This window comes from Chiloscyllium plagiosum, unplaced genomic scaffold, assembly GCF_037043375.1.
Source record: "Chiloscyllium plagiosum isolate Xiang-an unplaced genomic scaffold, Cpla_swu_hap1 HiC_scaffold_35, whole genome shotgun sequence".
Classification (NCBI taxonomy): Eukaryota; Metazoa; Chordata; class Chondrichthyes; order Orectolobiformes; family Hemiscylliidae; genus Chiloscyllium; species Chiloscyllium plagiosum.
The window spans coordinates 12278669-12302956 of record NW_028270173.1 but is presented as its reverse complement, the minus strand read 5'-3'; the positions used below and the strand labels follow the sequence as shown (position 1 = coordinate 12302956).

The window sequence follows — 24288 nt, the reverse complement described above, 5'->3', positions numbered from 1 at the left end:
ACACTGACCTGCCGCACACTCCTCCCAGTCTGTTACACAGTGATACTGACCTTCCGCACACTCCTCCTAGTCTGTTATTCAGTGATAGTGACCTGCTACACACTCCTCCCAGTCTGTTACACAGTGACACTGACCTGCTACACACTGCTCCCAGTCTGTTACACAGTGACACTGACCCGCCGCACACTCCTCCCAGTCTGTTACACAGTGACACTGACCTGCCGCACACTCCTCACAGTCTGTTATACAGTGATACGGACCTGCTGCACACCCCTCCCAGTCTGTTACACAGTGACACTGACCTGCCGCACACTCCTCCCAGTCTGTTGCACAGTGATACTGACCGGCCGCACACCCCTCCCAGTCTGTTACACAGTGACACTGACCTGCCGCACATTCCTCGCAGTCTGTTACACAGTGATACTGACCGGCCGCACACTCTTCCCAGTCTGTTGCACTGGGATACGATCCTGCAGCACACTCCTCCCAGTCTGTTACACAGTGACACTGACCTGCCGCACACTCCTCACAGTCTGTTACACAGTGACACTGACCTGCCGCACACTCCTCCCAGTCTGTTACACAGTGACACTGATTTGCCGCACACTCCTCCCAGTCTGTTACACAGTGATACTGACCGGCCGCACACTCCTCCCAGTCTGTTGCACTGGGATACGATCCTGCAGCACACTCCTCCCAGTCTGTTACACAGTGACACTGACCTGCCGCACACTCCCCCCAGTCTGTTACACAGTGACACTGACATGCCGCACACTCGTCACAGTCTGTTACACAGTGACACTGACCTGCCGCACACCCCTCCCAGTCTGTTACACAGTGACACTGACCTGCCGCACATTCCTCGCAGTCTGTTACACAGTGATCCTGACCTGTTAGACAGTGACACTGACCTGCTGCGCATTCCTCCCAGTCTGTTACACAGTGATCCTGACCTGCTACACACTCCTGCCTGTCTGTTACACAGTTACACTGACCTGCCGCACACTCCTCCCAGTCTGTTGCACAGTTACACTGACCTGCTGCACACTCCTCCCAGTCTATTACACAATGACACTGACCTGCCGCCCACCTCTCCCAGTCTGTTTCACAGTGACACTGACCTGCCTCACACTCCTCCCAGTCTGTTACACTGTGACACTGACCTGCTGCACACATCTCCCAGTCTGTTACACAGTGACACTGACCTGCTGCACACTCCTCCCAGTCTGTTCCACAGTGACACTGACCTGCCTCACACTCCTCCCAGTCTGTTACACAGTGACATTGACCTGCTGCACACCTCTCCCAGTCTGTTTCACAGTGACACTGACCTGCCTCACACTCCTCCCAGTCTGTTACACAGTGACACTGACCTGCCTCACACTCCTCCCAGTCTGTTACACAGTGACACTGACCAGCTGCACACATCTCCCAGTCTGTTACACAGTGACACTGATCTGCTGCACCCTCCTCCCAATTTATTACACAGTGATACTGACCTGCCGCACACTCCCCCCAGTCTGTTACACAGTGACATTGACCTGCTGCACACTCCTCCCAGTCTGTTACACAGTGACACTGACCTGCCTCACACTCCTCCCAGTCTGTTACACAGTGACACTGACCAGCTGCACACATCTCCCAGTCTGTTACACAGTGACACTGATCTGCTGCACCCTCCTCCCAATTTATTACACAGTGATACTGACCTGCCGCACACTCCCCCCAGTCTGTTACACAGTGATACTGACCTGCTGCACACCTCTCCCAGTTTGTTGTGAAATTCCTTGCTTTCTCCTACAACACTAGAGTAGTAGGTTTCTTTTTGGAATTCTCTTTTCTGTTAACCTATGCTTGATCTGCTCAATGCGTGAGTAGGACCAATGAAGAATTTGATTGTCAGTCAGGAAGATCTTAGATAATATGCTTTGATCCATTGACATGGCCACTGCAGATTCTAAAGGCCCAGTGACCAATCTCCATTCCTCAGTTTCTCAGGTCTTTGTGGGCACCCAACCCTGAGGGCAGCAATGACAACCCAGTCAGTAGCATTCATATCAAACCTCATGTCTTGGCTCATTCTAATCCAGGATTGTTATTCAGGTGCTCGTCAATCCTCATAGTTTCTCGAAGATTCCCGAGACATTACTCACAGTATTTCAAGAATTAGAAAGGACAGGAACAATAACGTACAAATATTCACAAACATAAAGTTGGTGGAAGCTTTGTACGAATCAGTTAACAATGATCTGAGTGCAATGTTGATGTAACATGAGATTGGTGACAAATAAAGAGACAATCACTTCTCTCCCTCTCAGGAAATTCTTCTTCTGCTGAGATCTGAAGATGAGAGATGTTCACCACATAGTGCTGTTCCTGCTTGTGATTCAGGACTCGGTGAATGGTAAGGATCATTGTAACCTGACCAATACAATTACCAGTCACCCTCCAGTGCTGTTACTTGCACTGATTCAGACAGTCCGTTCTGTTTTTAATGTCCAGGTTTTCAACAAGTCACAGAACAATGTCCTCGTCACTGATTTACAGCCATTCTGAGTCATTGTCATTTTTATTAAATAATGCTGGAGATTTGAGATTTTCACTTCATAATTCTGGTCATTTTTCTGGATGAGATTTGTATCAAGAGACAACTTGTTTTTTGCAATACTGGGGAGTTTGTCGTGATACCAGTACAGGAATAACGACATTAACATTATTTTCTCATTTGATAAATATAATCAACATTGTCTAAATTGAAGTTATATTCTCTTTAGATGATTCACCCACATTGAGTTTTCATCAAAGATGCACATCAATACTTGACTTTCAGAAATGTACCAGCTTGATTCTATCCTCAGGTGACCGTCTGTGTGGAGTTTGCATGTTCTCCCCTTGTCTGCATGGGTTTCCTCCAGGTGCTGCCCTTCCTCCCACAGTCCAAAGATGTGCAGGCTCGGTGGACTCACCATGTGAACTGCAGGGTTACAAGGAGAGGAAAGGGAGATAGGTCAGGGTGGGATGCTCTTTGGAGGGGCGGTGTGAGTATGATGGACCAAACGGCCTGCTTCCACACTATGATTTTGTAATTCATGAGAAAGAAACTGAAACAAACAATCTGACAGGAAAGTAATGTGATCCTTGTTCATAAGTCACTAAAAGTCTACATACAGATGCAGCAAGCACTTAGGAAAGCAAATGGTATGTTGGCTTTCATTGCAAGGGGATTTGAGTTCAAAAGTAAAGATATCTTGCTGCAGTTGAATAAAGCCTTGCTGTGACCTCGCCTGGATTACTGTATCCAGTTTTGGTCCTTTATCCAACGACGGACATACTTGTCATAGAGGGTATTCACTTGGTACCCAGTTTAGTGAGGAAGGAGTAAGTAGTGTCCTCTGGGTCTTTTTCAAAAGTTGCCACAAAACTGAAGTCGTCGGAAGAAAATTGGCCTTTGTTCATCCAGAGTTTGTTCAAGGTGTAGTCATGTCTTTCAGAGGAGCAATTAGATAACTGCGACAGAGTAAAGACAGCTGTTCTCAATGTCAGTAAGGTGATTCTTGCAGATAAATGTTCGGAAATTTGTGAAGGAAACAGGGACAGATTTATGTGGAATTTGACAGAGAGGAGGCAATGGTGTTTGAGAGATGGGATACATCAGGGTTTTCTAAACTTTCTTGTCAGGAACAGTATTTCAATTTTTTTTTTCCTCAGTCAGTGGACCAATGAGCATGTTTACAAAAATAAAGCTGAGCACAATATTCATCGGTTGTTCAGAAAAATAATTCAGAGTTAAAAACGCACCTTTTCTCTGTGTACAATAGAGGCAGAGCATGAGAGAGAGAGAGAGAGAGAGAGGACAGGAAAGGCCCCAAGTCCTGGTCACTAGGACAGGAGAACGGGGCTCCGCTAAGGTGTTGCATTGAGCTAACATTGAATTTGTATTTGCATCTCCTGGAACACTTTCAGACATCACCTCTGTTGAATTAATATCGAAGTAGGTGTCAGTTCCGGTGTAAGATGACAGCAGAGTTACAGGGCTGTGTCCAGCTCTTGTCCTGCTCCCATCTGCTTTCCCCCTTTGAGTTACTTTTACTTCTGCTCTTTCTTTCACTTTATATTCCTTTTATTTTGGTCTTTTATTTCTTCTTTTCTGTGGCGGTTGGTTGGCAGCACTGGCACAGCAGCAAGAGCGGGTTATATGTGGCGTGGCAGACCTCCTGGAGATAGGATGGAACGACAGCGAGGATGTTCTCCCAGTGAGAGGAGGCCAATGGCTTTGAGTGCCTTCGCTTGCCATTTGGGGCCAATGGCAGCAGCAATGAGGTCATTCTCCAGGAGTTTGGGGCCAATGGCAGAATCAATTAGGTCATTCTCCAGGTGTTTGGGGCCAATGGCAGCAGCAATGAGGTCATTCTCCAGGGTTTTGGGATCAATGGCAGCAGCAATGAGGGCATTCTCCTGGAGTTTGGGGCCAATGGCAGAAGCAATTAGGTCATTCTCCAGGTGTTTGGGGCCAATGGCAGCAGCAATGAGGTCATTCTCCAGGGGTTTGGGGCCAATGGCAGCAGCAATGAGGTCATTCTACAGGTGTTTGGGGCCAATGGCAGCAGCAATGAGGTCATTCTCCAGGGGTTTGGGGCCAATGTCAACAGCAATGAGGTCATTCTCCAGGTGTTTGGGGCCAATGGCAGCAACAATGAGGTCATTCTCCAGGGGTTTGGGACCAATGGCAGCAGCAATGAGGTCATTCTCCAGGTGTTTGGGGCCAATGGCAGCAGCAATGAGGTCATTCTCCAGGGGTTTGGGACCAATGGCAGCAGCAATGAGGTAATTCTCCAGGTGTTTGGTGCCAATGGCAGCAGCAATGAGGTCATTCTCCAGGGTGTTTAGGGCCAATGGCAGCAGCAATGAGGTCATTCTCCATGGGTTTGGGGCCAATGGCAGCAGCAATGGGGTCATTTTCCAGGGGTTTTGGGCCAATGTCAGCAGCAATGAGGTCATTCTCCAGGGGTTTAGGGCCAATGGCAGCAGCAATGAGGTCATTCTCCAGGGATTCGGGGCCAATGGCAGCAGCAATGAGGTCATTCTCCAGGGTGTTGTGGCCAATGGCAGCAGCAATGAGGTCATTCTCCAGGGGTTAGGGGCTAATGGCAGCAACAATGAGATCATTCTCTAGGTGTTTGGGGCCAATGGGAGCAGCAATGAGGTAATTCTCCAGGGTTTTGAGACCAATGGCAGCAGCAATGAGGTCATTCTCATGTGGTTTGGGGCCAATGGCACCAGCAATGAGATCATTCTCCAGCATTTTGGGGCCAATGGCAGCAGCAATGAGGTCATTCTGCAGGGGTTTAGGGCCAATAGCAGCAGCAATGAGGTCATTCTCAAGGGGTTTGGGGTCAATGGCAGCAGCAATGAGGTCATTCTCCTGGTGTTTGGGGCCAATGGCAGCAGCAATGAGGTAATTCTCCAGGGTTTTGGGGCCAATGGCAGCAGCAATGAGGTCATTCTCCAGGGTTTGGGGTCAATGGCAGCAGCAATGAGGTAATTCTCCAGGGGTTTGGGGCCAATGTCAGCAGCAATGAGGGCATTCTCCAGGACTTTGGGGCCAATGGCAGAAGCAATTAGGTCATTCTCCAGGTGTTTGGGGCCAATGTCAGCAGCAATGAGGTCATTCTCCAGGTGTTTGGGACCAATGGCAGCAGCAATGAGGTCATTCTCCAGGTGTTTGGGGCCAATGGCAGCAACAATGAGGTCATTCTCCAGGGGTTTGGGACCAATGGCAGCAGCAATGAGGTCATTCTCCAGGTGTTTGGGGCCAATGGCAGCAGCAATGAGGTCATTCTCCAGGGGTTTGGGATCAATGGCAGCAGCAATGAGGTAATTCTCCAGGTGTTTGGTGCCAATGGCAGCAGCAATGAGGTCATTCTCCAGGTGTTTAGGGCCAATGGCAGCAGCAATGAGGTCATTCTCCATGGGTTTGGGGCCAATGGCAGCAGCAATGGGGTCATTTTCCAGGGGTTTTGGGCCAATGTCAGCAGCAATGAGGTCATTCTCCAGGGGTTTAGGGCCAATGGCAGCAGCAATGAGGTCATTCTCCAGGGATTCGGGGCCAATGGCAGCAGCAATGAGGTCATTCTCCAGGGTGTTGTGGCCAATGGCAGCAGCAATGAGGTCATTCTCCAGGTGTTAGGGGCTAATGGCAGCAACAATGAGATCATTCTCTAGGTGTTTGGGGCCAATGGGAGCAGCAATGAGGTAATTCTCCAGGGTTTTGAGACCAATGGCAGCAGCAATGAGGTCATTCTCATGTGGTTTGGGGCCAATGGCACCAGCAATGAGATCATTCTCCAGCATTTTGGGGCCAATGGCAGCAGCAATGAGGTCATTCTGCAGGGGTTTAGGGCCAATAGCAGCAGCAATGAGGTCATTCTCAAGGGGTTTGGGGTCAATGGCAGCAGCAATGAGGTCATTCTCCTGGTGTTTGGGGCCAATGGCAGCAGCAATGAGGTAATTCTCCAGGGTTTTGGGGCCAATGGCAGCAGCAATGAGGTCATTCTCCAGGGTTTGGGGTCAATGGCAGCAGCAATGAGGTCATTCTCCAGTGGTTTGGGGCCAATGGCAGCAGCAATGAGGTAATTCTCCAGGGTTTTGGGGCCAATGGCAGCAGCAATGAAGTCATTCTCCAGGGGTTTGGGGTCAAGGGCAGCAGCAATGAGGTCATTCTCCAGTGGTTTGGGGCCAATGGCAACAACAATGAGGTCATTCTCAAGGGGTTTGGGCCCAATGGCAGCAGCAATGAGGTCATTCTCCAGGGGTTTGTGGCCAATGGCAGCAGCAATGATGTAATTCTCCAGTGGTTTGGGGCCAATGGCAACAACAATGAGGTCATTCTCCAGTGGTTTGTGGCCAATGGCAGCAGCAATGATGTAATTCTCCAGTGGTTTGGGGCCAAAGGCAACAACAATGATGTCATTCTCCAGTGGTTTGGGGCCAATGGCAGCAGCAATGAGGTCATTCTCCAGGGGTTTGTGGCCAATGGCAGCAGCAATGAGGTCGTTCTCCAGGGGTTTGGGGCAATGGCAGCAACAATGGTGTCATTCTCAAGTGGTTTGGGGCCAATGACAGCAGCAATGAGGTCATTCTCAAGGGGTGAGGGGCCAATGGCAGCAGCAATGAGGTCATTCTCCAGTGATTTGGGGCCAATGGCCGCAGCAATGAGGTCATTCTCCAGGGTTTTGGGGCCAATGACAGCAGCAATGAGGTCATTCTGCAGGGGTTTGGTACCAATGGCAGTAGCAATGAGGTCATTCTCCAGGGTTTTGGGGCCAATGGCAGCAGCAATGAGGTCATTCTCCAGGGGTTTGGGCCAATGGCAGCAACAATGAGGTCATTCTCCTGTGGTTTGGGGCCAATGGCAGCAGCAATGAGGTCATTCTCCAGGTGTTTGGGGCCAATGGCAGCAAAAATGAGGTCATTCCCCAGTGGTTTGGGGCCAATGGCAGCAGCAATGAGATCATTCTGCAGGGATTTGGGGCCAATGGCAGCAACAATGAGGTCATTCTCCAGGGGGTTCAGGGCCAATGTCAGCAGCAATGAGGTCATTCTCCAGGGGTTTAGGGCCAATGGCAGCAGCAATGAGGTCATTCTCCAGGGGTTTAGAGCCAATGGCAGCAACAATGAGGTCATTCTCCTGGGCTTTGGGGCCAATGGCAGCAGCAATGAGGTCATTCTCCAGGTGTTTGGGGCCAATGGCAGCAGCAATGAGGTCATTCTCCAGGTGTTTGGGCCAATGGCAGCAGCAATGAGGTCATTCTCCAGGGGTTTGGTACCAATGGCAGTAGCAATGAGGTCGTTCTCCAGGGTTTTGGGGCCAATGGCAGCAGCAATGAGGTCATTCTCCAGGGGTTTGGGGCCAATGGCAGCAACAATGAGGTCATTCTCCTGTGGTTTGGGGCCAATGGCAGCAGCAATGAGGTCATTCTCCAGGTGTTTGGGGCCAATGACAGCAAAAATGAGGTCATTCCCCAGTGGTTTGGGGCCAATGGCAGCAGCAATGAGATCATTCTGCAGGGGTTTGGGGCCAATGGCAGCAACAATGAGGTCATTCTCCAGGGGGTTCAGGGCCAATGTCAGCAGCAATGAGGTCATTCTCCAGGGGTTTAGGGCCAATGGCAGCAGCAATGAGGTCATTCTCCAGGGGTTTAGGGCCAATGGCAGCAACAATGAGGTCATTCTCCTGGGCTTTGGGGCCAATGGCAGCAGCAATGAGGTCATTCTCCAGGTGTTTGGGGCCAATGGCAGCAGCAATGAGGTCATTCTCCAGGTGTTTGGGGCCAATGGCAGCAGCAATGAGGTCATTCTCCAGGTGTGTGGAGTCCATGGCAGCAGCAATGAGGTCATTTTCCAGGTGTTTGGAGTCCATGGCAGCAGCAATGAGGTCATTCCCCAGTGCTTTGGGGCCAACGGCAGCAACAAAGCTCCTCCAGTGATTGGGGAGGGCAGTGTTGGTGGCAGCAGACTGCTCAAGATGGCAGAGCCAAGGACTCTTTGTTGTTGGGTGAGTCTGGGTTCAGCTGCATCAGTGAAGTGGGCTTGTTGAGGAAGAGATGGCTCCTAAAGTGGGGTGACTCCTCAGTTGGTGGGTCCGGTACAGGCAGCAAGGCAGTGGAGGTCTCCCCTGAGGCCGGGTGCTGGCATGGACTGGGTCGGAAAGACTGATACTTTAAACTTTTTATTTCTACATTTTTCTCATTTATTGCTAGGATTGAAATTCGATTACATACAGTGGGGAAACGGGCCCTTCGGTCCAACAAGTCCACACCGACCCGCCGAAGCGCAACCCACCCAGACCCATTCCCCTACATTTACCCCTTCACCTAACACTACCGGCAATTTAGCATGGCCAATTCACCTATCCTGCACATTTTTGGATTGTGGGAGGAAACCTGAGCACCTGGAGGAAACCCACGCAAACACAGGGAGAACGTGCAGTCTCCACACAGAGAGTCGCCTGAGGCGGGAATTGAACCCTGGCTTCTGGCGCTGTGAGGCAGCAGTGCTAACCACCGTGCCGCCCATGCTGGACTATTTATTTCCTTACTTTGCTAATTTATTTTCTAAGATTTTAATCTTAAGTATCTGTACCTAGGCACCTTTGTACCTAAGATGGTGCTATAATGCAGTGACAGTAACCTTTTCATTGCACTCATTTAAGTACACGTGACAATAAAGTTAATTCAAATTCAGTTCAGAAGCAAATTGCCTCATGATCTGTGTTTTCCTCCTCACCCGGCCTGGTGTTTGTGGTAGGTTTTTATGGAAGAAGGAGAAGGTGAGGGTGCAGCTTTGGATAGGCAGTGTTATTGACCACACCAAACACCCTCAAACTATTTTAAGAAGGTAACCTAGACCCTAACTGTTTCTTATTTTAAAGGCAGATATGGAGTGTGTATTCCAGATGTGATGCAACTGGTCACACAACTCGATGTTAAGCAAAATGTAATTTATTTAAACAGTGTAGTTAAAATACAAAAGAAGTTTTAATTTCGAACAACAACAATTAGCAGTCTTAACTGAAAAATAGATACAGTACCCATTACTAATTCATTGTTCCCATATAGTAACATCCAATAAACACATCCCTTGGCAAAAAGGTAAACTCAGATGCAAATTCTTACGGGCAATTCCCCAGTCTGGGAGGAAGCAACATTGAGAGAGATTTCAGAGAGTGTAGCAGCTAGGAATCATTTTACTGAAGCTTCAACTCCTCTGTGACCCATCCAGATTCTGACTGCTACAGCTGAAAAAAACGAGAAGTCTGATCTGTGAGAACAGGCCACTCCCCTTCCACTGTTGCAACTGTTTCAAAATAAACCTAAACGCCTCCTCTGATGGTTGATTCAGGCTGTCTCTCACAGCCACTTTGGCATCTCTGCCTTTAAAGCCTCTCTTCAAAAAAACTCAGCACAAAATAGCTGTTTTAAAGTGACAGCATTGTCCAAGCTGAAATAGAGAGGTTGGGCGTGATCCCAGTGTTTGCTAACTGAAGGGCTGGGAGGGAGCAAAGATAAGAGTGTTGGAGGGGCAGGTCACGATGGAGGGAGCCGTGTCTCAAATGTCATTTGTGTGGGAGGTTGGGGTGGGAGTGTATCTGGGCTTCATTTGTTTGGGGTGAAGCAGAACTCCTGTGTTATAGGGGAGGGAGGAGGAGCCAGGGCCGGTATGTTGGATGGGGGTAAGCCAGGCCTGTGTGTTGGATGGGGGTAAACTTGGGCCTGTGTGTTGGATGGGGGTAAGCCAGGCCTGTGTGTTGGATGGGGGTAAGCCAGGCCTGTGTGTTGGATGGGGGTAAGCCAGGCCTGTGTGTTGGATGGGGGTAAGCCAGGCCTGTGTGTTGGATTGGGGTAAGCTAGGGCCGGTATGTTGGATGGGGGTAAGCTAGGGCCGGTATGTTGGATGGGGGTAAGCCAGGCCTGTGTGTTGGATGGGGGTAAGCCAGGCCTGTGTGTTGGATGGGGGTAAGCCAGGCCTGTGTGTTGGATGGGGGTAAGCCAGGCCTGTGTGTTGGATGGGGGTAAGCCAGGCCTGTGTGTTGGATGGGGGTAAGCCAGGCCTGTGTGTTGGATGGGGGTAAGCCAGGCCTGTGTGTTGGATGGGGGTAAGCCAGGCCTGTGTGTTGGATGGGGGTAAGCCAGGCCTGTGTGTTGGAAGGGGTAAGCCAGGCCTGTGTGTTGGATGGGGGTAAGCCAGGCCTGTGTGTTGGATGGGGGTAAGCCAGGCCTGTGTGTTGGATGGGGGTAAGCCAGGCCTGTGTGTTGGATGGGGGTAAGCCAGGCCTGTGTGTTGGATGGGGGTAAACCAGGCCTGTGTGTTGGATGGGGGTAAGCCAGGCCTGTGTGTTGGATGTGGGTAAGCTAGGGCCGGTATCTTGGATGGGGGTAAGCCAGTCCTGTGTGTTGGAAGGGGGTAAGACAGACCTGTGTGTTGGATGGGGGTAAGCCAGGCCTGTGTGTTGGATGGGGGTAAGCTAGGGCCGGTATCTTGGATGGGGGTAAGCCAGGCCTGTGTGTTGGAAGGGGGTAAGCCAGACCTGTGTGTTGGATGGGGGTAAGCCAGGCCTGTGTGTTGGATGGGGGTAAGCCAGGCCTGTGTGTTGGATGGGGGTAAGCTAGGGCCGGTATGTTGGATGGGGGTAAGCCAGGCCTGTGTGTTGGATGGGGGTAAGCCAGGCCTGTGTGTTGTCCAGTTGGGAAACAGGAGATACAATTGGTCTTCCCAAAGGATCTGTAAATTTTCGGAAAATGGGAGGTAGCTCTGATATTTCACATCCATGTTTTGTTCCAAACCCCTTTGGAAAGTGCACTGACCCTCAAGCCCCACTTTGGCTGGGTTTGTCACAAAATTAAAATCAATATGCTCCAAGTGCTCAGTTTTCCTTCCTGATGGACTCAGGCTAACGGTTAATACTGACCGGGTTCCTGTTCTTCACAAGAGCTGCTACTTATTACAAATAACTAAGTATTAATCACAAGCAGGGTAAAACTAAAATTGTCAAAAGTTGAAACTCTATGCACCTTTTAAATCCTTACACACACAAACAGACAGACACAGGCAAACTAAAACAGAGTGAGTTCTGGATGGAAGAGTTGTTATCTCTGATTTGTTACCCATGCATGTCACAGCGAGACAAGGAATAGGGAGAGATATCAGTAAAACATGTGGATGCAAGGATGGTGCAGGAGGGAGGGTTTCAGGTACTTGGATAATTGGGGCTCATTCTGGGGAAGGTGGGACCTGTACAAACAGAATGGTCTTCACTCAAACCAGAGGGGTACTAATATCCTGGGTAGGAAATTTATGGTGCTTTCTAGGTGGGTTTAAACTAGCTCAGCAGGGGGATGGGAACCGGAGGTGTAGTGACAGTGCAGAGGAGGATGAGAGTAGGAAGGGCATGGACAGGATTTCATGGTCACAGGAATGTGCTAGCAAATGGCAAGCTGGTTTGAAGTGTGTCTGCTTCAACGCCAGAAGTATCTGAAATAAAATAGGTGAGCTTGCAGCATGGATAGGTACCTGGGACTTCGATGTTGTGGCCATTTCAGAGACATGGATACAGCAAGGTCTGGAATGGAAGTTGCAGGTTCCAGGGTTTAAATCTTTCATTAAGAACAGGCAAGGCGGTAAAAGAGGGGGAGGTGTGGCCTTGTTAGTCAAGGATAGTATAACGGTGGCTGAAAGAACGTTTGATGAGGTAGTCTACGGAGGTAGTGAGGGCTGAGGTTAAAAACAGGAGAGGAGAGGTCACACTGCTTAGGCTTTTTTATAGGCCTCCGCAGAGATCCAGGGAGGTGGAGGAGAGAATTAGCAAAATGATTCTGGGTAGGACTGAAAAGAACAGGGTGGTCATTATGGGGGACTTTAACTTCCCCAACATTGACTTGAAATGCTATAACTCTCGTATGTCAGATGGATCAGTTTTTGGCTAATGTGTGCAGGAGGGTTGCTGACAGAGTATTTCAAAGGGCTGACAAGAGGGGAGGCCACACTGGATCTGATACTTGGTAATGAACCAGGCTAGATGTTTGATTTAGAGAGAGTGACCAGCATTCGGTTAAGTTTAGTTTCAAGAGTTTTCGATGGGGCAAGGACAATTGTAATGCAATTAGGCAAGACTTAGGATGCATAGAATGGGGTAGCAAAATTGAGGGGATGGGGACAATCAAACTGTGGAGCTGGTTTAAGGAACAGAGATTGTGTGTCCTTGATAGTTATGTCCTTGTCAGGCAGGGAGGAAGTGATAAGGTAAGGGAACCATGGTTTACGAAAGACATTGCGTCTCTTGTTAAGTGGAAGAAGGAAGTTTTTGTGAAGTTGAGAAGAGACGGTTCAGATGAGGCGATGGAGAGTTACAAATCAGCTGGGGAGGATTTAAAGAGAGAGTTAAGAAGAGCAAGGAGAGGAGATGAGCAATCTTTAGCAGGTAGAATAAAGGAGAACCCTAAAGCTTTCTACAGGTATGTGAGGAATAAAAGGATGACGAGAGTAGGAAGAGGGCCAGTCAAAGACAAAAGTGGGAAGTTGTGTGTGGACCCTGTGGAGATCGGAGAGGTGCTAAACAAACATTTCTCATTGGTTTTCACTCAGGAAAAGGAGAGTATTGTGGAGGAGAAGAATGAGATCAGAGATATTACACTAGAAAGGATCGAGGTTAGTAAGGAAGAGGTGTTATCAATTCTAGAAGGGCTGAAAATAGACAAGTTCCCTGGGCCGGATGGGATTTATCCGAGGATTCTCTGGGAAGCTAGGGAGGAGATGTTGGAGCCTTTGGCCTTGATCCTTGAGTCGTCATTGTGGACAGGTTTAGTACCAGAGGAATGGAGGACTGCAAATGTTGTGCCCTTGTTCAAGAAGGGCATAGAGATGACCCAGGTAATTATAGACCAGTGAGCCTTACGTCTGTTGTAGAAAAAGTTTTGGAAAGGATTAGAAGAGATAGGATTTATAATCATCCAGCAAGCAACAATTTGATTGCAGATAGTCAACATGGTTTCATCAAGGACAGGTCATGTCTCACAAACCTCATTGAGTTGTTTGAGAAGGTGACCAAGCAGTTGGATGAGGATTGGCCAATTGACATGGACTTCAATAAAGCCTTTGATAAGGTTCCACATGGTAGGCTGTTGAAGAAATTGCAGAGGCATTGGGTTGAGTGTGATTGAGCAGTTTGGATTAGGAACTGGCTTTCTGTAAGAGGGCGAGTGGTGTTTGATGGAAAATATTCAGCCTGGAGTCCAGTTACTAGTGGTGTGCCACAAGGATCTGTTTTGGGACCACTGCTGTTGGTCATTTTTATAAATGACTTGTACGCAGGCATGGGTCAGTAAGTTTGCAGATCACACCAAAGTCGGTGGAGTGGTGGACAGTGTGGAAGAATGTATGTTGCAGGGGGACTTGGATAAACTGCAGAATTGGGCTGAGAGGTGGCAAATGGAGTTCAATTCAGATAAATGTAAGCTGGTTCACCTTGGGAAGAAAAACAGGAAGGCAGAAAACTGGGTCAATGGAAAAATTCTTGGTAATGTGGACGTGCAAAGAGATCTTGGAGTCCATGTACAAAGACACCTGAAAGTTGCCACCCAGGTTGATAGTGCTGTTAAGAAGGCAAACGGTATGTTAGGTTTTATTGGTAGAGGGATTGTGTTCCGGAGCTGTAATGCTGCACTTGGAATATTTTGTACAGTTCTGGTCGTCCATTACAGAAAGGATGGGGAAGCATTGGAAAAGGTGCAAAGGGGACTTACCAGGATGTTGCCTGGTCTGGAGGGAAGGCCTTATGAGAAAAGGCTGAGAGACTTGGGTCTATTCTCATTGGAGCGAAAAAGGCTAAGAGGGGATTTGGTAGAGACATAGAAGATGATTAGAGATTAGATAAGGTAGACAGTGAAAGTCTTTTTCCTAGGATGATGGTGTCACCTTGTACGAGGGGGAATAGCTAGAGATGTCAGAGGCAGGTTCTTTACTCAGAGAGTGGTAAGGGCGTGGAATGGTCTGCCTGCCAATATAGTTAACTCAGCCACATTAGGGGCATTTAAACAGTCCTTGGATAAGCACAATGATGATGATGGGATAGTGTAGGGGGATGGGCTTAGATCAGTTCACAGGTCGGCGCAACATCGAGGGCCAAAGGGCCTGTTCTGTGCTGTATTGTTCTATGTTCTAAGAAATGAGAATGGGGAAACATAGTCCAATAGCACCAGTCCACAGGATTTGATGAGATTTTCCTTTGCTTTCCAAGATCTTCTTTTCTCTGATCTACTTTTTGGATTCTTTCATTTCTTTCCAGGTGCTGTAGGGCCAGATCAGGTAAAGATGGCAAATTTCCTCCCTTAAAGGACATTAGTGATTCCAATGGAGTTACAGAACAGTGAACATTTTTACACTTTTAGTTCTTAACATTTTTTAAAGTCAAATTTCATCACCGGCCAAGGTAAGGTTCAAGTCCAGGTCCCTGCACCATTACCCAGGCCTCTGGATTACTCTTCCAATGATAATTGACTCCTCTTCCCAGAATTTACTGTGATTGTCCATAAAATTATAACAAGTTATGTCCTGCATCCTCCATCCTGCGATGTTTACTGATAGAGTTGATAAGAGGAAATGGTGGCCCAATGGTATTATCACAGGATGATTAATCCAGAGGCCCAAGTATTGTTCAGGAAACTGGGCTTGAATCCCACTATGGCAGATGATAGAATTTCAATTCAATAAAAATCTGGAGTTAAGAGTCTAATGGTGACTGTGAAAACATTGCAGAACGTTGGAAAAACCCATCTGGTTCACTGATGTCCTTTAGGGAAGGAAACTGCCATCCTTACCTGGTCTGACCAACATGTGATTCCAGATCCAAAGCAATATAGTTCACTCTGAACTGCCTTCTGCGCAATTAGGGATGGACAACAAATCCTGTGAATGAATTTTCCAAAAGCAAAAGCAGCATGCAGGAAATTAGCTTTCTGTTTTCTGTTTAAGGTGTAGAATTTAGCGAGTCAGGAAGTCAGTTGTCGACCTTAGGGATGCAGGAGCAGCTGTGACTGATGTTGGCATGTAACCTGAATTTCGCTGCAGAAAGTTCGCTGAGTAAAGAAGCGTTGGTATTGAAGGAAATGTTTTATTTCTCAAGAAGGGCCACTAGACCTGAAAGGTGCACTCTGCTTTCTCTCTACAGGCGCTGCCAGAGTTTTTCCAGCAATTTCTGCCTTTGTTTCTGATTTCCAGTTCTTTGGTTCTTTTGAAATGTTTTATTTGTTCCTCTCTATAAGGTTAGTTTAAAGTGTGGCTTAGTTATCACTGCTGTTATTGTTGGCATTATTTGTAATTTGCCGGTTGAAGGGGTGGAATTCTTGTCACTGAATGACTTGGCTGGGGGTAAATTATTGCTGTCTCCATGGTTTCACTGAGGCTGCTGAAACAGGAAAAGCTGAGTACATTCATAAAAGCAAATCCTGTTTGAAAATCTGCTGAACATTTAATGTTCAGATTAAATATATGACAAAATGTTATAAACTTGTTCTGAAACAAAACAGAAAATGCTTGTGAAACTCAGCAGGTCCAGCAGAATCTCTGGGGAGAAAGCAGAGTTAACGTTTCAAAGCCAGTGACTGTTCATCAGAATTGATAGCAGCTGGGAACAAGTGGTATTGATGCTGAAGACAGGGATGGGGGTGGGGTGAAGGAGGAAAAGTGAGCAGACAGGTGGCGACGGAGCCCAGAGAGAGAGAGAAATGAGAGGAGTAGACAGTCAGGGGGATTGTTGAACAGTAAACCAGGACAGAAGAGAAGCTGACTAAGAACTAAGAGTCAGAGAGAATCTGCAGGTTGCAGTGAAAACAGCCCATGTCATGACAGGAGCAGGGAGAGCAACAAACATGGAAGGACATAATCAGCCTGTTAAGTCCTACAGTCTGCAGGAATCCCATGCGAAAGAGGAGATGCTGCTTTTCCAGCTTACACTGAGCTTCGTTGGAGCACTGCAGTGAGTCAAACACATAGATGATGGCCAGGGAAAATGCCGGCATGTTGAAATGGCAGGCAATTGGAAATCTTGGTCATTTTTACAGACAGAACAGAGGTCTTCTGCAGAGCGAGTACCAAGCTGGGTTGTTCTTTTAAAAAGGATATTGAAACATCAGCCAAAAACAAAATCTCAGTGGTAGTTGGAGAAGTTCTAAAACAACTTCATTAAAAATGCAGCATAAGCATGAGCAAGATGTGGAAAAGCAGACAGCAATAGTACTCAAAGCTGAAGGAAAGCCAAAGGAAGAAGTGTGTTTTGAAGAAAGGTGGAAAATCAAGTCCAATGTTGACGTGATCAAGCTGCATGTCCTTGAATTTAAATTAAAGCAGCAGATTGAGGAAATACCAGCTCTTGCCAGAGCAAAACTAGACAAATCTTGATCTCAGTGGGATATGGGAAACCAGAGGAAATCAGATCTCATGAATTGAACAGATCATTCTTTCTCAGAGAATCAGCAAAATGACCTCAGTGAAGATCTTAACACAACATTTAACATGGCAGCAAAATAAACTACAAATATGGAAGATGACAGCATTAAAAATGTCTTTGCTGGAAAACAGAAACAAAGGTTCTCTTTGTGAAAAAGAACATAAAAATAAAAATGATCCTGATTTAAAACAAGCTGAAGTGAATTGGACAATTTAGAATGATGAACAATTTGGCAGGAAGGACAATTCAGTTGCTTAGTTGGCACTTTTTTCAAAGATATAGAAATTTTAATAAAATCATATGGACAGGAGAAATGATGGAGATCAGGAGCTAGAACCTGAAGGGAATTGTTCAGAGTTTGGTAAAAGTCAAAGTCCTGATGAATCTGCATTGTAAAGCTGTAAAGAGGAACAGGGCAATTGCTGAAGAGGTGATATGATGGGGAATATCTTCCTGGGTTTCAGCTCATAATGGCCAGTACACAGAAACCACGTGATTGCCAGCAATTGGCAGTGATGTTCCTGACAAGGTATTACAGACAGAATTGGTGTGGTGTCTTTAAATCTGTGAACAATATGGTTCTACGGAAATGGTGGAATCGTTTCTTATACCTCTTGTTGGAGTTGTCCTAATTTATCTAATTTAGCAGCTGGCTTTCATAAATTAAAATAAAAGCATTAGTTCAGATGAAGTGTATGAAGTAAATATTGTAATATTACACACATGGTCTCACTGTCACACACTCACACACATTAGGTACAAATAATAATGGAACGATCACAGATACAATTGAATGAGTCCGAATATTGTAATGGTCACTGGTTTTCCATGTAGCAGGCCTATAATTTCCCACAATGGGTTCCATGTCTAATACTGGAGTCAGATCTTTGCAGAGTGAAAAGTTCACAGCAGGTTGTGAAGTGTTTTGATGTTGATAAGGATGTAACATTGTTAATTATATATCACATGTACATCAGATTGTATATAGCCTTTAGTAACAGAAACAAGTCAGCCAGGTTACCTTCGTAACAAACAAAGATCTAGGCTAATGCAAACAAACCTAACTAAGTGATGATGATAAGCAAAAGCTTGAACCTTGCAGTAAGTACCACTACCCATTGAATCACACATGCGCGTACATACACACACAAACGCACACGTGCACACACAAACGCACACGTGCACACACAAACGCACACGTGCACACACATGCACACACGTGCACACACATGCACACAAGCGCACACACATACACACAAGCACACACACACATTGCAACAATTAACTCACTGTCTGAATCCCCAGAGCCTGTCTCCCATCTGCAAGGCACAAGTTAGGAATGTGATGGAAAACCCGCAGCCTGCCAGGATAAGAGCAGCTCCAACAGCAGTCAAGAAGATTGATCCCATCCAGGATAAGGCACTATAACAGCTGAATGCATTCACTTCCCTCACCATCAACATTTAGTAAGCAGTTGTATACATCATCTACAAGATGCATTGCTGAAACTCACCAAAGCTTCTCAGACAGTACTTTACAAACCCACATCTAGAAAGACAAAGATAGGAAATAAATGGGACCACCACCATCTGCAAATTCCCCTCCAAGTAACCTCCTATCCTGACTTGGAAACATATCGCTGTTCTGTCACTGTCAGAGTCAAAATCCTGGGACATTCTCTCCAGTGGCATTGGAGGACTGCTGTAGCACGTAGACATGGTTCAAGAAGGCAACTCGCTACCACCACCACCTTCTCAAGGACAACTAGCGATGGACCATAAATACTGGCCCAGCCAGCAATGCTCACATCCTATAAATGTTTAATTTAAATGTCGGGATAAAAATATGAACACTCTGCAGAGTATTTTCTTGGCCACATACAGCTAAATTTTGAAAACTGAATTACTCACAGGTTGTCCCAAATGCTGATCTGTTGTCAAAGTCACTGTTAGCATTGGGATTTCTTTCTCAGCCAATCATTACTTCTGGCTTTTAACTGCAGACAGTACAAGTGGCTCTGAACTCTTCCTGAGAACCTTCCACTTGCAGTGCTGTGGGCTTTCAGTGGGTTCTCAACTCACACAGTTTCATGAGGTGCTTCAGAGATTGAGTGAGGAAAGGCTGTTGTTATCATGGCCAGTCATCTCAGACTCTGTGAAAAACCCAGTAGTTTCATTACGCCCACAAACTGTGATCTTTGAAACTCCAGTCCCGCAGCTCATGTACTTTCCAAGTGCAACACTTTCTCCCACTGCATCCAGTCTGCTTTCCTGCAGAGAAAGTTCTTTCCAAGATTGTCCAGGATGTGTTTTTATTTTCTCCAGTCAATGATAATTAATATTTCAGATAATAAATTACAAAACATTTACAATATCATCAATGTATTGTATGATACGTTGCCAAGCTGAATGAGAGTATTGTTCCGTGGGTCTGCTGATATCCTCAGGTCCAGTTATACTTCCACAGGCGTGTCGATGGATTGTGAATACACATGACCCAGATTCAGGAATACCCTGATCCTGGGGATTCTCAGAGGTGGCTGGATGATATTGCTGTGAAAAGTCTGATAAACCAAACAGTGGCACTGTAGACAGGATTGGTGAGGTTATAAACGCTTTTTGGGAAAATGTTACGAGTGTTGAGGTAGCAACTGTGGCTGCATGCAGCTTGGGAAGAAATAGCTTTTGGGATTGTGGTGACTTTGTCTGACCCACACAAGAACGGATAAAGTTAAAATTAGACTCAGTAATGGTGACTATGAAATGATTGCTGATGCTTTAAAAATCTGTCTCATTCACAAATGCCCTGGAAAACCAAGTGAATAAGAATACAAATAATTGGAGAAACTCAGCAGGTCTGGCTGATCTGTGGGGATAAAAACATGTTTCAAGTCCAGTGACCTTTGCTCAGAACTGGTGAATACTGAATAATCAAGAGGCAAAAGTGAGGGGAGATGGGAAATAAACACAAAAATACCATCAGAGAAAAAGTACCAGTGAAACTCGAGGGAGTGAAGGCCTGTTACTGAAGATATTAAAGAAAGTAGTTGCAGCGATTGAAGATACACTGGCAGTAATCTTTCAAATATCCTTAGACTTGGAAAAGTTCTGGAAGATTGGAAGACGGCAAATCTAACAGCCTTATTCAAAAAAGGAGAGACAGAAAGTGGTAACTTTGGCCAGCTAGCTCAACATTTGTTACTGAGAAAATGTTAGAATCTACTGTGAAGAGTGTGATAGTGAAACATTTAGAAATACATAAGATGACCAAGCATAGTTAGCATGGCTTCGTGAAGGGGGAATCGTACCTGACCAATTTCTTCAAATTCATTGAGGATATAACAAGCAGAATAGATAAAGGGGAAAGAGTGGATGTGATATATTTGGATTTCCAAAAGCTGTTGCAGGGAGATAGATTATTGAAGATTCTTACACCCCGTGTTCCTTCACACAAGTCATTTTTATTTCGAGTTCTACTACCATGTGTAGGAGAAGCCAGAGACCACCCCGAATTTGGTCTTCACATGGGGCACAGTTGCCCTGTTAATAGCCAGCTGAAATCGGAGGTCAATGATGCTCTGAGTTCCCCAGTGAAATACAACATTTATACCCTTTGCGTTACAATAATTTTATGCAGTATTGATGTCATTGTTTGCCACGTCTTCCTCATCTATACATCCAATCCAGTGAACATGCAATCAATGATTGGCAACCTATGGATAGCACTAGGTCCTCCCATAATCTCATGATGTCTACCAGATGTCTTTGGAATCTTACAGTGCTTCTGGAAGTTATAGTCCTCCCCAGACATTTGCCAACTACAAGGCATCATTTACCAATAACCTGAATAGTTGTTTTTCACAAATAACTCTTCCAAATTCTGTACTAACTTTAGTATGGCAGATTGGAAATACATTAATTTCTACCAATTGTTATGAAGTCTTTAAAATCAACTCTAATTTAAAGTTACTGTGACACAGCTGATAAATTGAGAACAACCCGTTTCTCACTTCAACCTGAGAGATCAAACAACAGTCCCTCTGACTTGCAACAGCAGGTTATGACCTTTACACGCTAATTTTCCCTTCTCATTCTACAATTGAACAGATAAAAATACTATCAGATATTCACAGAAACCTGATTAACAACACTATTGTTTCTTTCGATAGAGAATCTCCTTACCTAGTATATCTGTACAGAGACTACAAGGCTAGCTGTGAGAATCTGCTGTGTATAACTGTCAAACCATTTCAGCCATGTTGCATTATCGAAAAAAGTCCCAGGCAGCCATCTTTTCAGCTGAGTCATGGTCTGCTACAACAATACCTTCACACATAAGGCTGTTCATGAGATAAGAGCCCATAGTATTGGGGTTAGTACATTAGAATGGATAGAGAATTGCTTGTCCCACCTTTTTGACACAGTCCTCCAACCTTGAAATTGGATATGTATCAGTCTTTGTAACTGCATTGACTTTGTGATAGTCCACACATAACCGCTGGGTTACATCTGGTTTTGGCACTATGACTATGGGTGAGCTCCAGTCACTGTAACTCATTTCGATCTTGGAGCATGCATTCAATCTCCTTCTGAACCTGTGCCAACTTCACAGGGTTATGCCGATAAGGACATTGCTTAATTGAAACAGCATCTTCAAATCTACAACATGCACAATTTGGTTAGTACTTCCCAGTTTTATGTCTGTAAATCTCCCCATGTGACAATAGTAACTCTTTCAGGTCATTTCGATTTTCCTCAGGAAGATAACTCAATAATATATCCCAATTTTTGCCAACTACCTCATTGTCCAATTTGATTTGAGGAATGTCCAATTCAGAATCCTCTGAGCTTGGTTCTTCCTTCAGTGTTGTAATCATTAATAGCTTCTTCTCTTGCTTTCCTTCCCCGTCAAAATACTTTTTCAGCATATTCACATGGCACACTCTGTGAGACTACTTCCTGTCTTGAGTTCTTATCCAGTAGTTCACCGCATTCAATTTCCTTTTGATTTGATAAGGTCCACTAAACCTTGCTTTTCAGTGTTCACCTGTTACTGGAAGTAACACCAATACCTTATCCCCAATGACAAAATTGTGAGTTTTTGATTTCTTGTCTGCTTCCTGTTTCATTGCATGCTGTGATACTTTTAAATACTGTCTATGTTCCTCACTTTCTCCTACTTTTAAATACTGTCTATGCAAACTCCCCAGCTCTCTTTAATCATTCTCTAAAATTTGACACATAGTCCAAATGTGTGGTCTCTGAATTCTCACTTAGTAATTTCTCCTGAATCAATTTTAACGGTCCTCTTATTTCATGCCCTAAAAACTAATTCAAATGGACTGAATTTGGTCAATTCATTTTTTTATTAGATTATTAGATTAGATTACCTACAGTGTGGAAACAGGCCCTTCGGCCCAACAAGTCCACACCGACCCGCGATCTCTGATCGCAAAAAGCACAAATGGAAATCCCTTATCCCAACCATCTGGATAATCCTGACCATCAGCCCTCAACATGGTCTTTAACGTTTGGTGCCATCTCTCTAGCGCCCCCTGTGATTCTGGATGGTTCACAGTCAGTTTGAATTGTTTTATTCCGAATCTGTCCATGACTTCCTTGAATAGTTTGGATGTGAAGTTTGATCCTTGATCTGACTGTATCTCCATTGGTAGTCAGTATCAAGGAAAAAAATTGATTAATTCCTCTACAATCCTTTAGCTGTGATAATGGGACGGTCTCTGGAATTCTGGTTGAGGCATCAGTATTGTTAATAAATACTAATTCCCACTTTCTGTTTGAGGTAGGGGACCGACGCAATCAATCAAGTCTCTTGTAAAAGGTTCCTCAAATGCTGATTAGGTTTGAAAGGTGCACATTTTATTACTGCCTCTGGTTTTCTGGTTACCTGACATGTATCAACCCCACCACCATATGGCCCAACATTTCAACTCCCCCTCCCACTCTGCCGAGGACATACAGGTCCTGGGCCTCCTCCATTGCCACTCCCTCACCACCCGACGCCTGGAGGAAGAACATCTCATCTTCTACCTCGGAATACTTCAACCCGAGGGCATCGATGTGGACTTCACCAGTTTCCTCATTTCCCCATCCCTCATCTTACCCCAGCTCCAACCTTCCAGCTCAGCACCATCCTCATGACCTGTCCTACCTGCCAATCTCCCTTCCCACCTATCCACTCCACCCTCCTCTCTGACCTATCACCTTCATTCCCACCCCCATCCACCTATTGTACTCTTTGCTACCTTCTTCCCAGCCCCACCCATCCTCCCATTTATCTCTCCACCCTGGAGGCACCCTGCCTTCAGTCCAGATGGAGGGCTTTTGCCCGAAACGTTGAGTTTCCTACTGCTTGGATTTAGCCTGACCTGCTGTGCTTTTCCAGCACCACTCTAATCTAGACTGACATGTATGACATGTCTGGCAAAATTCAACTACATCCTTGCGCAGACCAGGCCAGTAAAAACATATTTGTATTCTAACCCGTGTTTTCCTCAATCCTAAATGATCTCCAAGTGGTAGCTTAGATTACCCTCACTGTGGAAACAGGCCATTTGGCCCAACAAATCCACACCGACCTTCCGAAGAGTAACCCACTCAGAAGCATTTCCATACATTTACCCCTGACTAATACACCTAACACTAGGGGCAATTTAGAATGGCCAATTCACCTGGCCTGCACATCTTTAGACTGTTGGAGGAAACCGGAGGAAACCCACGCAGACACAGGGAGAATGTGCAAACTCCACACAGACAGTTGCCTGAGGTGGGAATTGAACCCAGGTCCCATGAACCGTGGATGACAGGAGAAATTGTACGAGTAGCCAAGAGGAAAAAGGAATTGTACATAAGCTATGAGTTTCAATGCTAACCACTGAGCCCCCGTGCCACCACTCATATACCACTTGCAATCCATTTCTATACCCCACTGGCAAAACAATCTGATGAATGTCTGCCCATTTCTCATCTGCTTGAATATGTGATGGTCTCCATTTCCACATTATGACATCATTTTGCAGGTAATACTTTGCAGGGATACATTCCAACGACTTCATGGTATATGCACAGCAGGTCAGGCAGCTGTGCATATACCTAACAAGTCCACACCGACCCTCTGAAGAGCAACCCACCCAGACACATTCCCCTACATTTACCCCTTCACCTAACACTACGGGCAATTTAGCATGGCCAATTCACCTAACTTGCACATCTTTGGACTGTGGGAAGAAACAGTAGACACGGGGAGAATGTGCAAACTCCACACAGACA

General features: G+C 46.0%; 1 protein-coding gene across 1 annotated transcript in view; it reads left to right on the top strand.

Moving 5' to 3' along the window:
* Positions 1–24288, top strand: part of LOC122547757 (butyrophilin subfamily 3 member A3-like) — a 206069-nt gene that overhangs the window by 62919 nt on the left and 118862 nt on the right. The window contains 1 exon segment of the mRNA XM_087979256.1: positions 2319–2404. Within this exon segment, the coding sequence (XP_087835382.1) occupies positions 2347–2404 (58 nt within the window). The 5' untranslated portion in view covers positions 2319–2346.